Raw genomic sequence first — 20,545 nt, forward strand, 5'->3', positions numbered from 1 at the left:
TGTTTTGTACTGTGTTGAAATCTCCCAATTCTTTGAATCTTTGGGCTGAAGGAAGGACAATACTCGGTGTATTTATGCTCAATCAACAATCATTTATTTCCATACAATTCAACAGTCAGAGCATTACAACGTCCGGACGGGAGAGATGCTACCAGAGGGTCAGGCACATGTCTCAAAATGGTGACGGGTTGCTCAGCTTTTTATACTCTCTAGTGGCCCCCAGCTAGTCGTAAAAGCCAAAACATCACATTCTTTCTCTGTTACAGCGCCTAAGTTATGACCTCGGCAGTTGTTTCTCTGCTTTCTGTAAGGTGGGGGTATGGAATGTGGTCTGTCTATCTCCCCTGTCTTAGACACAGAGTCTCCTGCTTACAATCTTCTCTTCATGATTCAAACAATTAAGCATGTCAAGAAAACAGTGTAACACATTCCCAGCAGATCAAGGATACAGAGTGATGCACATTTATCTAATGAACTAATATGTGAATATGTTCTGTTAACTCAAAAGTATAATGAGAACTAAACTACATACAGCTCACACACTCTATATTAAAGGGTATAATGTGATCTACAGCAGTATTCTAATTCAACTATTTTGATTACATATATAAGGTAACATATAATAACAGAATAATCTAACAACTGCTCTTCTACAAACCCTATAGGTCACCTGTTGCACACGCAATCCAGGTTTGTTTGGTAGAAGAGTGTGCTGTAGAACTACCTTCCTCTGGATAGATGTTGTGCTTCTCCTGAGCTTTCAGATCCAGGGAACTACCGTCTAACATTCATACAGTCCCCAGCTATTGCTAAAGGAGTTCTGCCTTGTTTCAAAAACATTAATTTTCCTTCAGGTGCTTCATGGATCTAAAATTTCATATGGTTTCCAAAGAGAATCCAATGCATAAAGCCTCCACTAATGCATTACTCACTTATCAGGTCTGGTAATTCCTGAAAAAATTAAGTGGTTTAGTCTTTGTAAAATCATACATTGTTAATACATTACCCACAGAATTTTGTGCAACTGCAACCTCATGCTAATTTGCTCTGCTTAATATATCTGGCCCTAAGACACCTACTCATTCCTAAAATCACATTTCCATTCACTTGTTTTGGATGAAAGTTCCTCCATAGTTTGCACAACTGTAACAGCTTAATGTACAAGTAAACCCATGCTTGAGTGCAGAATAGTTAGAGGCTTGGAAAGATAATCCTATGATACTTTGAGTAGAGCTTCCCTGGGAGCATGTTACAGAGGTTGGCTGTGAGTTTTTAGCAGACTACACAGGTTTCCTCGAGTTGCACGGTTGCATGTACATTTGGGGGAGTGTGTGTGTTGAACAGCACACACCTCGTCTTTGACATTCCAGACAAAGCCTCAGTTACAACCTTCACAGACTGTGCAGGGAAATCTCCTCTCTACCACTAGAATACCAACACCCTTCCACATTGACATTTAATTGCCACCCTCTTTCACTAAACAAGGGGCGTGATTGAGCTTAGAGGAAGTTCTGTAATACTGATTGCAAAACATACTCGTTAAAGAACTCAAAGTCCTCCCTTGAAACCTGCAAGGTGGGAAAAAAATTAACAAAAGGGAGTTTGCCATCACTGCCGTTTCTCTTCCAAAGTGTTTCTAATTGTGTGTTAACAAGGAAGTAATCTAAACGTGGGCTCATCGGGGAAGCTTACAAATACAGGGATCTGATGTGATTCAGGGCTAGAGTAATTAGTTTTTTAGGCTTGCGATACATGTGCATGTCAAAACAATGAAGAAGAATGTACAATTTACAACAGACACCTTCTGCTAATCAAGATTTAAGAGATAGTCACACTGAACCGACTCAAAACACCTTAGTTGTATGAAATCACTTGACAGTATTACACTACTTAGTTGCACCACACTTATAGGTGTGACAAATTGTGCTTATTTGCTGGGACTTGCCATTGCTAAGATAACATTGCTTCACTTATTATCCTGGGTTTTTCTGTATTCAAAACATCAAAACAACTGAGCACGTTAAAGCGAACAGACAATCAACTGTTACTTTTATTTTCTTGCAGGTTTAAATCCTGTTTGTTTCTTTGTCTATACGTACTTCTGTTTTCTTGTTCTGAGGTTCCACGCAGGTCAACAGTTTATGAAGTGACCTGTCCAGCTTTTCTTGACTTTCATGGTGCTGGTGATGTCATGTTCAACATCACTGGGCTAAACCAAGCAGGTGAGTTTTCTTTCTGGAAATGTCCTCTCTTTTTTGTTTTTATGGATTTTGAAATAATTTTATGTAAGTGTTTGTCTTTATAAGGAGCCTTTTAACTATATAAAAGAACTAGTGATGCATTGGTAAGTTTTACTGGCTTGAGCCAATAATTGGGTGTGAATTGGGTGAACTGGGTGTGAATTGACAGCCCTATAGTCAGTCAGAGGTTGCTTCAGGTAAAGAACCACTGGTAGCCAGGACAGGCTCCAGTCCACCCAATCACCCTGGATTTGTAAAGTGGAAGAAAGTGGATGGATGCATTATTGTAAGCAGGACTTATGTGCTGTAGTTGGTTAAAAGTGAAACTAAGATTAATTGCTGTATATGGGGATTAACTATCTAAACAGAAAAAACTTTGACTTTGTCCTAGTAAAGTCCATCCATTATTGGAGGCATGGCAAGCGATTTAAACTCTCATGAGATGAACAGAGGCTGTTAAACAATAGGTGACTATGCTGTCGCAGTGTGGGAACACATTATGACAATCGTGTACTTACAGATGGCAACTCGAACTGTTTGATGGCCTGGGAAACAATTAAGCTGCACAATCACAATTGAATTTAAAAGCTACTACAGCTAATGGGGTGGTGTCTTGCTGACAGAATGGTATTTAACACTCATCAAAAGAGAGCAGTTGAAGAAATTAGACTCTGCAAAGCATTAAGAAGACTTTCTGGGCTGATTTGACATCATTATTTGTATTACACGATTGAAAGTTTGTATATTTGTGTTAGAGAAAGAGAGGAGGTGAGGGTGGAGAGCTTATGTGTATTTTAATAGATAAAAGTTGTCAGCATTTGCTAAATGGTGTGTTAAAACTACAAAATGTAATGCAAGAGAAATCTAAAGAAGAAAAATGTCTTTTTTTTTTAAAAAAAAACAAACAAAACAAAAAAAAACTATTGCTGTGATTTATCTAATCAGAACAACTGAGTCCCTTGCAAATCTTTTGTGCACACTTGGCATGCATGGCTCTGTCTCCAACTACTATATGACTTATCCCACTGTGATGCACTGTCTTCTAAGCCCTGCTTGCTCCTCACCTCCATAAATTATTCATTTAGCACAGCATGAAAAACCCATGTCAATTAGCCAGGTTTATTTTTTTTTCCTCCAATGAAAAACAGCGGGTTTCTCCTCATGCCAGCTAGAAGAATTATGTAGTGAAACAGTGCATTATTTATCATTTTTGGACATGACTGCTCAGGCTACATACCCTCATTCTTCTTTAAAAAAAAGGAACAAAGTCTGACAATGTCAGTTATTCTGTTTGATTTGAGCAGACATATATCTATATGTTTGCAGATAGATACAGTAGATGGACAGATAGATGGATTTTTTCTTAAGTTGGAGTAGTTTTTAATTTTGCCTGTTGTATTAATGCTGTGATTGATTGAAATCAATGCTGGCTGATGAACGCTATGACTGAAGATCTTTGATGAACTTCCTCATTTCGTCCTTGTCCGCCTAAGCATGCGGTAAAACTGAGAATACATCACAGGATCCTTTTAGTCAATGTAGAAATGTGTATATAGTACCAAAAATCCACTATATGGAGGAGTACACCCAAAATACTTGTCAGTTTATCCCCATCCTAGCTGAAACTATATCTGTACACAGTGAGATATTTAAATAAGCCATAGAGCCCTATGCACAACTGCTAAGCAGTAATATTTAGTTGCCAAAATCTAAAAATGTTTTAATTTCAATATGTTCATGTATGTTTACATAATTTGCATTTTTATGCTTTGATTCAGGTTATAATAACCCGAAGATCCAACAAAATACAATGCTATTTCATCTTTAATTAAATCATCAATTAATATCAGCTGCAATTTTACCTGCAGGTCAACTTACTATTTAAATTACACATAGCAGAATTTCCCCAAAATATTAAACCTTTCATTTGAAACAGATATAAATGATTAAAGAATTTAAAAACATTATTCAAGCATTGGAACAATGGCATGCTCAACAGTGTGATCTAGCAAACTTTCATGAGTTTAAATTTAAATTAAACCTCATTATTTATAATATTTAAATACTAAATTAGCTATGTAAAATATGCCTAGTTTAATATGTATTAATATGTGGTATGTCTAACACCATTCCCAGGTAATTAGAAAAATAGAAGTTTCAAAATCTGGCTGGAAAATATTTTCTCTCAGTTTGTAAAGTGGAAAAATACAACCTTCATGACGCTTAAATCTAAGTTTTAACCTTCCAAAGAACATTTTTGTTTATGGTCTTCATTTGCTGTCTTTTCTTTCATTTTGTGCACTCAAGGAAGCACTTGGCCACATATAGAAACGAACACCTTGATACGCTCGTGGATGATTCAGAGTCAGCAGACCCAACACAAAACAACCATGTTTCAAATAACAGAGTGAGGTTAAATTTAGCAACACTATATTTTAATCAAAGCAGGATTTGGTGAAATACTCCTGAAGACACAGGGGTCTGTGTGGAAGTTATTGTCAGCAATGAGCACCACGCGCAGTCCTGTTGCTTAGATACTGTACCTGCAGTGATTCATGACTCTGATGGCTCTGGGCTGCTAAGGTAGTATTAGCTCAGCTGAATCAGAATTGAGATTTTGCTTATAAAGACCGAGGTATTTTTTTTATGTGAGACCCAAGTGTCGTTGGGTTTTTGTTTTTGCTGTTTTTACCCCCGAGAGTCAAAAACATATTCTCCCCATTTCACCTTTTCTCTCCCACACCAAAGCAAATAAAAGTAAAACTATAGCCCTGACATTGCACTAAACCAAATGTTCAGCATAGGGTGACACTATAAAGCATATGTTAAACCCCAGATGTGCTTCTCCATCAGCAGTAAAAAAAACCCAAAAACAAATAAATGCTTTTTCCCCCTCTCTTCTAATGGACAAATTTGGTTGTGCATTTTTCCCATACTCTCTCCACTGACTGCCAGCTATGGGACATTTTACAACTGCACTATAAACAAACACAATATGCCCCAGGCTGCATTTATGAATACAATTCTTAAAGTGTTTGCTTATTTGTGGATATTACAGTGCTGTAGGCAGATGAACAGAATGGTACTTAAAGAAAAATGGTGAGGTATTTTAGTCACCTGTAGAAGCAGAGGCACAGGAGAAAAAAAAAAACAGTGTGGGTCAAACTGCAGGAGGAAGAATATGTAGCAGATCAATATTAGCACTCTTTAGAGAGTTTAGTCTAGAGACGAAATCTGTAGCAGTTAACCTCTTAAGCCCCAAGCCTAACTGATCTCCTGCCTTTTGCCCCCGTATCAGGGGGCGTTGGGGTTTAAGAGATTAAGCTATAGGGGTACAAAATAAAAAAATAAAAAACTGCATAGTCCAAGTGTGTAGGCCCTATAATAGCATTATTGTGTGAGTCTTTTGGACTTGATGTGCAGGTTACCTCTTTGTTCAGCTGTGCTCTTGTGTGGAAGAAAACCTGGAGGGTCTCAATAGGTGGTAAATGCAGGTGTGGCAGCTATTCATACATTTACAAATACATTAGTCTATATTTGCAATATTTTCTCTCCTGCGAAAGTGGAGGAAAAAAGTTTGGAGGTGTTTATTATAATTGTTATACCTTGTGGCCCTTAAGGAGAACACACACACACACACACACACACACACACACACACACACAGTACAAATGCAGTTCTCATCCACCTTCATGTACCCGTCAGTGATTTTTCCCCACCAGTCTCAAGGGGTAATAATGAGCACATTATGGCTTGGCACTGCACAATGAACAACACGGCACAAGAAAACCCATTTAGGAAAGTTGACACTAAAGAAAGATTTATACTTTTTTAAATTGCGTTTTATTTTTACAAGAGAAAAGACCATAACAAAGCTCCTTCCCTGAGCTTTTCTGCGGGGATGATGAACTGCACTAAACCTTTTGTTGTTCCTTACTTCACTGAAATAGTTACACTCCGACTCACAGCTGTGATCAAAAGTTTGCATACACTCCTCATGGCATGAATGCCATGATAATTTAGGGGTTTTAATAATTTGTTTATTATTTATCACTTATTTATAACTATTCTTATTCCAGGGTGCAATGACTTTTTCAGCATACATCTTTAATGACAAGAATTGCATTTTCTTCTCATTTAAAATTGCACATCGAGTCAAAATTACACATAAAAGGTTCAATTATATGCATACACCCCCACTAATATTTGGTTAAATGTTTAACAACTTCCATCTTGACCAAATGTTTTGGTAGCCATCACGTTTTTGGCATAAGTCCTGTTGGAACACCCAATTATGTCCAAGTTTCAACCATCTAGCTGTTGACATGAGGTGAAGTTGAAGAATTTCGAGGTACTACTACTTTTTGATTATCCCATCCACTTTGTGCAATATTATCAGTCAACAGGTGGAAAAACAATGCAGAGTACAATGAATCCATGGCTATGTTGTACAGTGTTTTTAGGTTTGAAAGTCTCACCTTTACTCCTTCAAACACACTTTGTGGGCAAATACCTCAATCTTTCTATTATCCGACAGCAAAACTTTTCTTTTCAGAAGACATTTAGCTTGTCTGTGTGGACAGCTGTAAATTTCCGTTGAGCTTGTGTATTTATTCTGGAGCAGGGGCGTCTTTCTTGATTGGATGGATTGAGAGGATGCCAACGTATTGTAAAACTCATTTTATTGTAGTCATCTTTCCTAACCAACTTATTCTCATCTGAGGGTGACAGAGAGGGGGAGAAATGCAGCAAAGGGCCACGAGTCACACTGGAACCCGGGCCGGCCACTCTCAGCCGTGCGGCATATGGTCGACTGCATATCCAACCAGCGCGCTTCAGCATCACTTCATGTATGCATGTCTAATTTTGAGCCTGTGTGGATGAAAGAAAATCCCAAATAAATCCAAACTTGTACATGACATTCTGACATTAAAAGTCATCTTAATTGTCCATGTAAGAACTGTATTAACACATATAATAGTATTAAACAAATTTAACATGTAGTGTACAGTGCCACAGATATCAAGCCTTGTTATAAAGTTGGGATTTTTGCTTTTACGTCATACACATTTGCAGTAAATATGACTTAGATGATCTGATCACAAGCTAACAACTGGCCTTAGAATTAACTGTCGCCATTATTAGTCTTTCTCAATTTGACGTTTTAGTGCCAAATTAATTTGTGTGTGTCGGTGTCCGACGGGGCTCTTAAAAGCATCTACACTGATGTTAGAGTGACAGTCATTTTAATGCACGACCATCACAAGCGCACTGAAAAACACCAACACAAAGAGCATCCATTATGTGAAATAAGTCTTTATTGTGTTTCACTGATTGTTAAAACAACTATTACCAAAAGCACGTAACAAAATATGAGACTATTTCAACACAACGTCTGGTTGAATGCGTTTTCACTTTGATGCATTAAAATGCACAGCAGGTTCACATGCAGACTGAATTTGAAACATATGGCATATACAGAGATCGATCCAAATATATAAACAGGGAGGTTGCCATCTTCTTCAAACTTCAAAGTTTGTGTTCCAGACCGATGCCCTTGAAAATAACAGTGATTTCTTACCAAAATGGGGGAAAGTCTATTATTTCAGTTTGTTTATCTACACTTATGTTGAAAGTTATGGATATAGTACATGCTTTACATACAGTACATCTTTAGCACCATCCAAACTACAATAAAATGCCTCAACAAGAGCAAATTAGTAAAGTCTTTTGGCCAAGCCAGTAGCATTAAAATTTACTGAGGGGAGCTGAGAAATTGAAAATTTTCATTTCATTACATCCAGCGAGAGCCATAAATGAAACAACAAAAGAACATAAACTCTCCTTAGGGATTTACATAATTGAAAATCCAGTGTAATTACCTTCGCTGGTACCCCTTTATAAGTCACCCTTTAGAATTGGTTTTGCGCTCCAACGAAAGGGCTTTAATTATTAGTAATTAGTTCTATAATGCTTTTTAGCTTGCTAGCTATTAATATTAACAGTTTTTGAATTGCCAGGTTATGAAGAAACTCGATGGCTGATGTTTATCCTAATTCAGTACAACACTCATCTCTTTCCTAGTTCGGGACATTTATTCTAATGACCCGTCTGACCTTTTGGGAAAGGCAGAGTTTAATTATTGTAAAAGCCCTGACTTTAGGAGAATTCTGGTTTATTTAAAATGGGCTTATTTCCCCATTAATGTGGAAAGCTTGGCTCCAAGTGTTATAAGAAAATAGTACAAAATATTGCTCTCACTTCATATTGCTGTTTGGCAACAGGACTGGAGAGGAAATTCTAACCCTGCTGGCCAGACCCTCTTTGTTGGCTTTCTTTCTGTCGGTAGTGGAAAAGACTTGTAGTGTCCAGCTGAGCTGCATAGTGGATCGCCTCAGCAAATAGCTTTACCACCTAACGCAGAAAGAAAAAAAATGAAACAGAAGTCAGTCAGTTGTCACAGTGAGTCAGATTGTAAATAAAACCACAAGTTTTAGTTGGCAGCATAGTACTGACCTGAAAATTGGTAATGAGTGGGACTCCATGGTCAATGGCCATTCTGCGGATGAGGAAGTTATCCTTCACGTGTCGAGTATTGTTATTGGGCAAGTTGACCACCAGGTCGATATGACCCTCACTGATCAATCTATAAACAAAAAAAAACAAAAAAACAAAAAAAACAAAACAAAAAAACACATGCAAAAAAAAAAAATTAAAAGAAATCATTCAATTTAAACCCAAAGCACAGAGTAAACTTTGACTCAAACAAAATGTGATGGGGTGGATGCAGCTCAGGTGGTGGAGCAGACTCGACTATCTGTAGGTTTGAAGGTTTGAGCCCTGAACCTTATGTGCCAAAGTTTCCTTGGAAAATGCAGCAAATATTTCTACACCCACAACTGATGTGTGTGAGAGTGAGTGTGTCAATCTGTCAATGACTTAACTCCTTTGCATTAACTCTTAAGAAAATTAAATGTTAAGATTCTGAGCTGCTACATGTAAGAATATTATGAAATTTTTTTATAATTTAATTCAGAAAAGATTTTAACCTATTTTTATTTATGTAAAATGAAATATTTCATTCATTTTGTGTTTTAACTTTGGTTATGGATTATAGAGGACTAAAATCAATAATTAATCTCAGATTATTAGAATATTAAATTTTAAATTTGATTACATTACTATTCAAACATTAAGAAATGATATTTACAGTCTAGTTCAGTCTTGCACATTGAAACAGTCACTGGGAAGACAAATGAAACCTTCAACAAGGAGGATTAAGCCACAGAAAGTCCACAGATTGGAGAGTTCACTGGAACAGGAAAGTGTTGTTGGGAAGGTGCACAAGCAACCAGTGACCATTTGATTCAAGAACTTGGGTTTCACAACTGGTGTCAGTGTATCACAAGCCACCATGAACAGATGTTTTCAGGAAAGGAGCTACAACCGTCACATTCTTAATATTAAGCCACTCCTAAATCAGAGATGTGAGAAGCTTCTTACTTGGGGTAAAGAAAAAAAAGAAGAAAAAAAAAAAGAACTAGAGTGTTGTTCACAGGTTCAAAAATCCCCCTTTCAAATAAAAGTAAATTCTGATTTGATTTGGAAATCCAGGACCTAGAGTGTGGGGGGAGAGTACAAGAAACAAGAGTTGAAGATCATTCAAGTTTGAATTGTCCACAGTCCGATTATTTGAGGTGCCTGCAAATGGCAGGTCGTCTGCCAGGAAGTTGTAGAGCTTCCAGCTGCTGACGAGCTTTATGGAAATACCCATTTTTGTTTTCTAGCAGCCCTTAGTACCTGCCCATAGTGACAAAACATCTACCAAATGGTTTGTTATTACTGTGCTTGATTGGCAGCCAACTCGCCTGACCAGAACCGCATAGCTTTAGGCCATATACCCCACAGATTCTCTACAGTGGAAACAGATTCTTGAAAATCAGATTAGACAAGATGACTTGACTTTACATTCTAAGCAAAAAAGACAAAAAAAAGGAATCAGTGAAGGACGAAGACAATTATACAGAGATGCAGCAAGTTGAAATGACACAGATACTTTACAACTAGGAAAAGAACAGAAAGAACAAAGAGAGCTATGAAGAATTTAAAAAAAAAAAAATGAAATAACTAAAATCAGGTTTGACCATGTTGCTGACAATGGCATTTTCTCCTGCCTGACTGATCAGTCTGCTTCAGATAATCATTATATCAGCTCTTGATTGATAAAACCATAGTTTAACAAATATTCAAACACAAACACAAGTCCACATTGATCACACAACTGAAATACTCATAATGCAAGTAGAAAATTACAGCTAAAATTATAATCATCAGCAAAAGCTGAGTTACAAACTTGCAAACATAAAGCCCAATCATCAATGAAATCAGCTTGAAGTTGTGGGAAGATCTAAGATCTCAAAGTTGTATTTGCTGTTGTAATTGCTGACTTGTATGAAGCTGGAACAGTTGATGAAGAAAGTCTCAGTCATCAGTTTACAGGTGGATGTAAAGACAATTTAGCAGAGTCTACTCTGTGGGAATGGTCACCCAACTATAATACAATATTTTTAACAACTTAAAACAAGAATCAGAGACAAAAAGTTGGAGATGAAGAGGAATCAATACAGGAATATTTTTCAGTGATTGAGCTTTCTGTACTGTATGCAAGTTAACCATAGTGTAAAAGAGGGCTGCTGCCAAAATGAAATCATTCACCCAAAAGTCAAACACAGTGGAAAGAGGATTTGGGGTTGGTTTGCTCCTTCTAGACAGCTCAAGAGCATTTTACAGGATAATATCAGAGTGGCTTCTCCACTAGCTGAAGCTGTTGTAGAAATTGGTGATGCCGCAGAAAAAAAAAAAAAAAGGACTTTAAACATAAAAGTAAATACACTGTGAAAAGAAAGAGACGCTGAATTTGCACATTGGCCAGACAGAACCCAGACCTTGAGACTAGAAATGTTACGGAGCTCAGGTCAGTTGTTCACTCAAGAAATCTTAACAATGTGGCCGAGATATAGGAACGCTGTAAAAAAAAAAAAAAAAAAGTCTAAAATACCTTCTGAGAGCATAACAGGCCTGATGTGAAGCTACTGAAAACACTTATTTGAAGTTACTGCTGCAAAAGGATGTCCCGCCAGTTATTAAATCCAAGTGTTAGATTTTTCCTGCCAATAATCCAAATGTTGGACAAGAATGTTCAGAAAAGACAAAAAAACAAAAAACAAACAAACAAATATTATAATTATGACCAAATAAGCAAATTGTGTTTGTATACTTCCAACATAAACAAAGATCAGACCAAATTTTCTCTGTCCCCACACACACACAGCCCCAGTCTCTTTTTACATTTTCACTTGAAGGCCTTCGACAGACTGCATAGAAATAAGGCTGAATTCTAAATGAACGTGTGTGACAGACAGTGACAACAAAGGTTGTGAGTTTTTTTTCCTTCTATAAAGAATTGGCCTCTATGCCACCTTGCACAGATGATGCCAAATAGTGTTGTGTACATCTGTATGTGTTTGTTAGTGTTGGTCTAGGCTTATTACATTTTTCGTACCTTCTTTTTCACTAGCTGACTTCCGAACATATGGTCCAGATGGCTTCATTGTGGCATGATCATTACCCGTTTGTGGAATCGTTACCTGAACACCGTCACAGTCACGGCTACTGTGCTACAATAATTCTCTCTATGTAGAACTTTCTTAACAGGTTGTACTACTGGCAACTGAGCAATTCAATAAAAAACAGACCAATGTTAAAACAATGTACAGCAATTCGTCGCCAGACATGTCCTGGTTAAGATACCAAGAAAGTGAAATGCTATTAAAGAATGCAATCTATAATGTTCAAAGTTTTGCAACTCTAATTAAGCTTCCACTGCAAGTTTCCCTACAATGTTTCACAGGAGTGGCCAACAGCAAAATATATCACTATCTACCTAATTTGTGCTATTTTTGATTTTCTTTGGTTGTGATAGTTTCTCTCTGTGACCAGACTTCAGTGTCAGTATTTTACAGTGTGCTGTGTGTCTGGAAAGTGGAGCAGTAGTACACGAGAAAATGATAATTCAATGACAAGTCATTAGTGTCGACCAACCAAAATCAACTTAGGAGACACGCTATAGGACCGTAACAAAGTGTCAAAAAGTGGAAGAGTAGCAGCGCCATTTATGGAAGTTGTGCAAAATATTTGTTCAATTTTTGTACTTTATTATTGCCCATAACTGCTTTAACTTTATGTTACCCTTATAAATTTCATCATTCTCCCTATTCAAGTCTTATACTGGTCAATGTAATGACTCTGGACTTCAGAGTCTGCTAAATCTTCTTTGATCTTTTCACATCTTACAACGATAATGAAGAGGCTTTAGATCTTAAGGCAGCATACTATGCTGATTAGACATCTTGTTTTTAATCTAATATGTTACAATTCATTTAATGCTTAAACACTTCCTCTGAAAACCACAAGCTTGGCTTCAGAGTTTAAAGGCCAAAGTTTCACATGAGCCACTTCAATAAATGTGCCAGAAGGGTTTAACATCAATTTAGTAATCTAAATGAACATTTACTCACCTCTTAATACTGGGCAAGCTGTTGTCTCCACCCATCCCAGTGGGCCAGGCTACTGGAATGGCAGGAACGTCATTGGCACACAACCAAGCGGAAGTGGCTTCAGTAGCATAGAGCTAGAAGAGCAATATACAGGGAGTGCAGAATTATTAGGCAAATGAGTATTTTGTCCACATCATCCTCTTCATGCATGTTGTCTTACTCCAAGCTGTATAGGCTCGAAAGCCTACTACCAATTAAGGTGATGTGCATCTCTGTAATGAGAAGGGGTGTGGTCTAATGACATCAACACCCTATATCAGGTGTGCATAATTATTAGGCAACGTCCTTTCCTTTGGCAAAATGGGTCAAAAGAAGGACTTGACAGGCTCAGAAAAGTCAAAAATAGTGAGATATCTTGCAGAGGGATGCAGCAGTCTCAAAATTGCAAAGCTTCTGAAGCGTGATCATCAAACAATCAAGCGTTTCATTCAAAATAGTCAACAGGGTCGCAAGAAGCGTGTGGAAAAACCAAGGCGCAAAATAACTGCCCATGAACTGAGAAAAGTCAAGCGTGCAGCTGCCAAGATGCCACTTGCCACCAGTTTGGCCATATTTCAGAGCTGCAACATCACTGGAGTGCCCAAAAGCACAAGGTGTGCAATACTCAGAGACATGGCCAAGGTAAGAAAGGCTGAAAGACGACCACCACTGAACAAGACACACAAGCTGAAACGTCAAGACTGGGCCAAGAAATATCTCAAGACTGATTTTCTAAGGTTTTATGGACTGATGAAATGAGAGTGAGTCTTGATGGGTCAGATGGATGGGCCCGTGGCTGGATTGGTAAAGGGCAGAGAGCTCCAGTCCGACTCAGATGCCAGCAAGGTGGAGGTGGAGTACTGGTTTGGGCTGGTATCATCAAAGATGAGCTTGTGGGGCCTTTTCGGGTTGAGGATGGAGTCAAGCTCAACTCCCAGTCCTACTGCCAGTTTCTGGAAGACACCTTCAAGCAGTGGTACAGGAAGAAGTCTGCATCCTTCAAGAAAAACATGATTTTCATGCAGGACAATGCTCCATCACACGCGTCCAAGTACTCCACAGCGTGGCTGGCAAGAAAGGGTATAAAAGAAGAAAAACTAATGACATGGCCTCCTTGTTCACCTGATCTGAACCCCATTGAGAACCTGTGGTCCATCATCAAATGTGAGATTTACAAGGAGGGAAAACAGTACACCTCTCTGAACAGTGTCTGGGAGGCTGTGGTTGCTGCTGCACGCAATGTTGATGGTGAACAGATCAAAACACTGACAGAATCCATGGATGGCAGGCTTTTGAGTGTCCTTGCAAAGAAAGGTGGCTATATTGGTCGCTGATTTGTTTTTGTTTTGTTTTTGAATGTCAGAAATGTATATTTGTGAATGTGGAGATGTTATATTGGTTTCACTGGTGAAAATAAATAATTGAAATGGGTATATATTTGTTTTTTGTTAAGTTGCCTAATAATTATGCACAGTAATAGTCACCTGCACACACAGATATCCCCCTAAAACAGCTAAAACTAAAAACAAACTAAAAACTACTTCCACAAACATTCAGCTTTGATATTAATGAGTTTTTTGGGTTCATTGAGAACATGGTTGTTGTTCAATAATAAAATTATTCCTCAAAAATACAACTTGCCTAATAATTCTGCACTCCCTGTAATGCAGCATTACAAACGCATACATATATAGAATGTAAAAATACTGAAGGAAAGAAATTCTTAGTTCTTTTCAGTAAATCTAAAGAGCAGGAATCAGAAGAGCTTCATTAACCGAAGATCATAAAAAGGAAGCCATTTCTGATTTTCAATGACCGAAAATCACAAAAAGGAAAATATTTCTGATTTTCAATAACACGTCTCGTCTCTTATGTTTGAAATTGCAGTCACCTTGAAGCCTTCCTCTTTCAGCTGGTTTGCTGTAGCCAAGAAACTGGGTCGGAACGAATGCTGGAAGGGAGGGAAGCAGACGGATATTTGAAAAACTGATACTGATACTGTATGAGACAAATTCAGCACTGTATCATTGAAGGTTTGTTCTTCTTTTCTGTCTCACTTTCCCTTTCAAATCACAATCACACTGTATTCATGATACTTCCCTACAGAAAAGCGGTTACAAAATAAGGCACAACTTGTAAAATAATTGAATTTTTAGATGCCCAATTAGGACTATATAAATATTCAACAATAATACAAATATTGTCATCCCTTTGGAATACCCACATTCTCCCCCCCCCAATTCATTTAACATTTACAAAGGCAATAAAGGGTTGTTCCAAATTAAGACAACATAATGACATTCTGGTTTGGTAGGTAGGTGTGTTATATCAGTCAATTTGAAGTTAAAAAAGAAAAGAAAAAAGGCAGCATTGCAATATCTAGACAACAGAAATCTAAACAACAGATTCTCTGATAAGGAATATGATAACTGAGGCAAGCTAAGGAGCAGTTTTGTTTTTTTCTTTTAAAGTGTGACAGTCTATTTACTTCCTCACTCTGGTGGGATGACTTTGCCATCCCACTTTGGCAACAGTCAACCAATGGAAGATTTCTCAGAGAGTACATGTGTTTGCTATGACAACAGACACTGACTGCATAATTTATTTTCAAGCTTACCAGGAACTTCAGTTGTGCTAAAAAAAAAAAATAAATTAAAAAAAAAATACTGAGAAACCATTGTTTTAAAAAAAGAAAAGAAAGAAAGAGACAAAACACAAAAACAACAATACATATTTCTTGAGGTATCCTTCTAGATTCAGAACCCTTGATAATGCGAATCTATAATAATCTATAAAACAAGGTATGAGCAGGACAACTACATTCGTACGGAAAATCTAAATAGACCAAACTGCTCTGATCTTAAGGATGTGATTGTAACTAGGTGTTCTTTTTCCTTCAGGTCAATGGAGGGTAGGTCATATTGTGCCAATCTTGGAACAGTCTGACACCACTGATGCTAAAAAAAGACTTCAAGGTTACATCTTCTAGAGCTATAAAAGGAAGACACAAACCAGCCCTGAAACGAGGTATTCAGTTAAGTATTAAAAGGGTTACTCTTGTTGTCTGCAGATGCTTGTTTGATTGTAACTGTGGTAGTTAAGACTGTTCTGTCAGAGGATTATAAACATGTTCAACCATACAAGCAGTTTACATGATGTCAGTTTTGTTATGCAGTACACATTCATTCTTGTGTGTTGCTCGAGTCTGTTTTATGTAACTCATGGACATTCGGTACAGACAATGCTGTGCACTTAAAAAAAAACAAAAAAAAAAACTATTATTTAAGCAGAAAAGAATTTCAATTCTGTTTTTTCCATGAAACAAGCTGACGTAAAAAAAAACAATTTTGTTGGATTCTACCAAGCACACAGAAGAGTTTTCAGCACTTTCAGAGTGTTTGCTCCTGATTTGCAACTGATTATGCTCACACTGGGTGCCCTTCAGCTTAGTAAACAATGCGCCTGCTGAAGTCACTGCTGTCTCATCAAAAGCATTGTGATATGGTTTGATATTTGTCATGTAACTACATTAAGCCTTATATAACACGCAAGTTTGTACTTAGATGGGCAAATCTGACATACAGCTAAAAATAAGGGCATGACAGGTTAGGAAAATAACAAACTTTACCAATAGTTATTGTTAATATAAGTAGTCTGAGTGATTAATCTAATTTTCAATAAAAACTTGTTTAAACAGCCTTAAAGAAAGAGTATCTTGAACACAAATGTTTAGTTTTTGTCTGTTAAGACAAACTAAACAAAGTAAAACAAAAAAACTTTACTTTTGTAGATCCTGCAAAAATACTGAAATGCTGAAGACATTTGATAGCTAAGCAATCCATTTCTAGACAAACAATTTGTAAATGATCTGCCGTAACACAGAGCCGCAGACAGCGGTTATAATATTTTCAGACCTACATACATATTTCCAATACAAAACCAGATCAAAGAACTTTGTAGAGTTTGTGTAGAGTTGCAAGAAAACATTTTTGAAAACCATCGGTATTGTCAGGGTTTACGGATTAATTATTCAAAATGTTTAAGCCTTTATTGGGGAAAAACAAACAAAAAAAACAAACAAAAAAAAAACCAAAACTAGTATACCTCACAGTACATGCTGGAAAAAGTAAACGCCTCAATTGAGCAACCTGTGGAACATCCATTAGCAGGAATGACCTCAGACATTTTCTGTATCTGCTAAAGAATCTTGTACCGTATCTCATGCAAACGTCTAACATTTCTGCATCGTCTTAGTTGAAGATCTTTCTTCTAGTGGTAATTGGTGTGTGCTTTTGGAGTGCCTTTGTTTATCATTTCACTCAACATTTCGTAAGATTGGTCCTTTTTTTCTGTAATTTCTTGATACAATTTGGAATTCAGGGTGTACACGCTGGTAGTAAAGTTTTCAAGCCTAATGTAGCAAAGCATCACTGTGGTTAGAAAAAGGCTTTGATGGTGCTGTGCATTGCCTTTTCTCCCTTTGTGGATTTTTTCCATTAAGTTAACTTGCGTCTGCTTTGTGCATTTCTTATAAGTATCTAGTTTCTTTTCTGAACCTTAGAAGTTTCCCCTTTTTTTAACCCAATAGGGATTTCTTTTGCGGTGTCCTTTCACCGATTAACACCATTCTTATTCAGTGTTTTTGTATATTAAAGACTGTCCACTATATGAAAAATTGGTATGCGTGCTCAGTGTGAGTACACAACCCATTTAATTCTGTATTTTGTAGATATTTTTGCACATCTTTCAGGACTGCTTATTGTGCTCTTGGTGTGGTCTTTGCAGGACAACGACTTCTAGGGAGAACAACCATCCCAAAACAACTCAGCTCTGATTTTTATCTTGTTGTGGATTCATCCAGCATCGATCACAGCATGAGAACAGCAAACCTTGTCAGTAACCAGACGTATGTGCTTCTTTGTAGGGAGGGGCACCTCACTTCCAATTTCATCTGTTCACTTACTCTTTCCAGCCTGCACCGTGAGCCTTGGCTCAGACTGTTCCATAAGAAAAAGGTACAAGTCTTTGTGTGTTTGTTTAGTTAGATTGTGTTTATAACTGTCACTTAGTTATCCATCAGACAACATGATACGAGTAACCAAAGGAATTACAATAGAAATAGAACCCTAAAGGGTTTTTGCCACTGTGCTACAAGTCAGAGAAGCTGCAAGTTGACCTCCTGCTGGTCCTAAGGTAAAGCTACAACCATTAAGTTAAGCTAATGTGAAGAGCGCAACAGTGACTGCATACCTTTTTTAGGGCCTTGGTTCCAGAAGGGAATTTTCCAAAAATATTCCTTACATTTCAGAATTTTTTTATATAAAAGTTTGAAGCCTTCAACTAAGTCAATCACCTACAAGGTGAATCATTAAATGTTTGAACATGGAATAAAATAAGTAACAAAAATTAAAAACAAAATGGTACAAGATTTTGTACATATTTACTTTGAACAGTGACAGAACTGCTAAGCCATTTGTTTATTGAAAGTACCACTTCTACCTTTTTAAATGTAATACTTTTCATTATTGTAGTATTTTAGAATTATAATTTGGAAAATACTTTGTAGTGAAGTATAGCCTAGTTATCGATATGGTATAGTGCTTCTTTCCGCTCATGCAATTTCTGAAGTTCCACGCTCACTCAGCTTTCTCACCAATCAGAGACAAATTAGAAATTTGCCTAGAGCAGTTATTTTCCGCAACACGGAATAAAAAGCTTTCGTACTGAAATACGGGAGCCCATGTCATCTTTTCAAAATGTCATAAGTTAAGTTTTCCTTTGATGGTTACAATTATATTATATGACTATTATATGTTATATTCATGCTGAAAGAAAAAAATAAACGTGTGATCTTTTATCTCTCTGTTGCCATCTCTGGCATTTTAGTGGATCCATTGTTCTTGTGTTACTGCACAATAGGTGATTGGCTTCAATATGGAGGATTGATAATGCTGCATGAGAAGAGCACAGTATTAAATTGTAATGAAGCACTGAACTCTCCCATCCCCCGCCTCCTCTACTGCAGCTGGTTGGGTTTAGGAACTTTTCTGCCAAAAAACTGTGATAGGCAGAAACCAAGAGTCCAATGTGTACACTGTCAGCAGAATATCCATTAAAAAACTCATATCAGCATCACAGAAATGAGCCTAATATGAGTACATCATTTCAGAACTCTGTGTGAAACTCAGATGTTTACCCCACCCTCCAGCAGACTTCTTCACAAAGATTGCTCAATCAAAAAGACCATTTTAAACTCCCCTACAACTAAGTTTTTTTGTTTTTTGTAGTTCCATGTGTCTGCATTCTCTGGATCCGTCAGCCAAAATTGCTGCTGTTTGTCAGCCACGTTATAGTCTGTATATGACCCCAGGCACTTGCCTTGAAGTGGACCTGTTCCCCAAGAGCACCAATTACACAGATGGTGCTGTGAGTGCTTTGTTAAAGCTGCATTAGTGAACTCGCAGTTTGGCAACTCTGGGTAGCAGCAAGACTTAATTACTAGAAATCATGTAATGCAGTGGCAGAAAACAGTCCAGCTTAACATTTTGTTCTTTTCTGTGACTGCAGATTGGAAAAACTTCTGTGTTTTGCAGCAATTTTTTCATTCTGACATAGCATTCTGATAAGTATGTAAACAGTTTTCTCCTTAACTAATGTGACTCTTATGTCAGTGGTAGTTCTTAGTCATTTATGTAAAAAAGCATCAGCTCTATAACTAAGAACTTTTATCATTTCCATATTATGTATTGCAGCCTTACTGGGTCATTCCCCAGACTGCCAGAGTTGGTCATAGTTTATAGGTCAGTGAGAGTAGTTAGACCTGCATGAACCCGATAGCCTGAAACACTTGTCTACACATTTGATGTCTTGTAGGGGAGCACCTAAAGGAAACAGAAAGAAGTAAAAGCATAATAGTTGGAGCCTTACCTGAATCCCAATCAGGATGCCCTTCTGAGGCAACTTAAAGCCTGTGGACAGCATAGCTTTCAGGAAGGCCGAGTAAATGTTTGGTCCAAAACAAGCTACCTGCATCAGAACACAAAAAAGGAGAATGTCTTTGAACTAATTCTACAATTGAAACACAATAATAAAGAGAGATAGAGATATCTATAGATATCTCTATATCCACACACATCTCTATATCCACACACACACACACACACACACACACACACACCATTGAGTTGTATATTTGCAAGGGACCTACTTCTCCAGTGGAAGCCATCTCACAGCGAAGTACAGGATCTGCATCTCTCAGTCGTGGCCAGGAGAACATGGGTGCCTGGTAAAAAGATCGAAAAGAGCAAGATGTTTATTTTGACAAGATTGTGAAAAAAGAAAAGAAATGTCACCAAATGTGAGCTAATACTAAAGCTCTGTCACTTGTTTTTTTGAAGAGACTCCAGTTTACAGCTCTAACAAGCTAGAAGATTAATATTAGGTTTGTGGGATAAGTTTCCAAAAATAAATCAGTAAAATCTTTAACTGAAGTTGAAAAAATGGTTTCCAAAGAACAGAAAAAGAAAACTACAAAAAAGTGGCAGTCAATTAAGAATATTCTTTAACATTATTGGTCAGTATCATGCATTATGGTTACAGTCTACTGAAACCATTTCAGAGATTTCATGACGCTGCCACCTACAGGTGGAAGAAAGCTTGTCATTAGGAGTAACAGCTAAACCACGCAACAGCTGTTTGTTTATGGACTAC

General features: G+C 37.4%; 1 protein-coding gene across 4 annotated transcripts in view; it reads right to left on the reverse strand.

The window, feature by feature from the left end:
- Positions 1–6,084: 6,084 nt before the first annotated feature.
- cps1 (carbamoyl-phosphate synthase 1, mitochondrial) overlaps positions 6,085–20,545 on the reverse strand; it is a 64,023-nt gene continuing 49,562 nt past the window's right edge. For 2 of the 4 annotated variants that reach the window (XM_085434277.1, XM_085434275.1), the window contains 6 exons: positions 20,039–20,117; positions 19,763–19,857; positions 14,727–14,786; positions 12,818–12,930; positions 8,757–8,886; positions 7,541–8,654 (listed from right to left, as the gene is read on the reverse strand). In XM_085434277.1, coding sequence (XP_085290403.1) covers positions 8,541–8,654; positions 8,757–8,886; positions 12,818–12,930; positions 14,727–14,786; positions 19,763–19,857; positions 20,039–20,117 — 591 coding nt within the window. In that variant the 3' untranslated portion in view covers positions 7,541–8,540. Of the gene's footprint in view, positions 7,113–7,540; positions 8,655–8,756; positions 8,887–12,817; positions 12,931–14,726; positions 14,787–19,762; positions 19,858–20,038; positions 20,118–20,545 lie in introns of those variants that run through there. The other 2 variants (XM_085434276.1, XM_085434278.1) reach the window with 2 other exon arrangements.

This window comes from Copadichromis virginalis, linkage group LG16 (assembly GCF_057382275.1).
Source record: "Copadichromis virginalis isolate Kocher_CV1m ecotype Utaka linkage group LG16, C_Virginalis_male_GT1.1, whole genome shotgun sequence".
NCBI classification, from domain to species: domain Eukaryota; kingdom Metazoa; phylum Chordata; class Actinopteri; order Cichliformes; family Cichlidae; genus Copadichromis; species Copadichromis virginalis.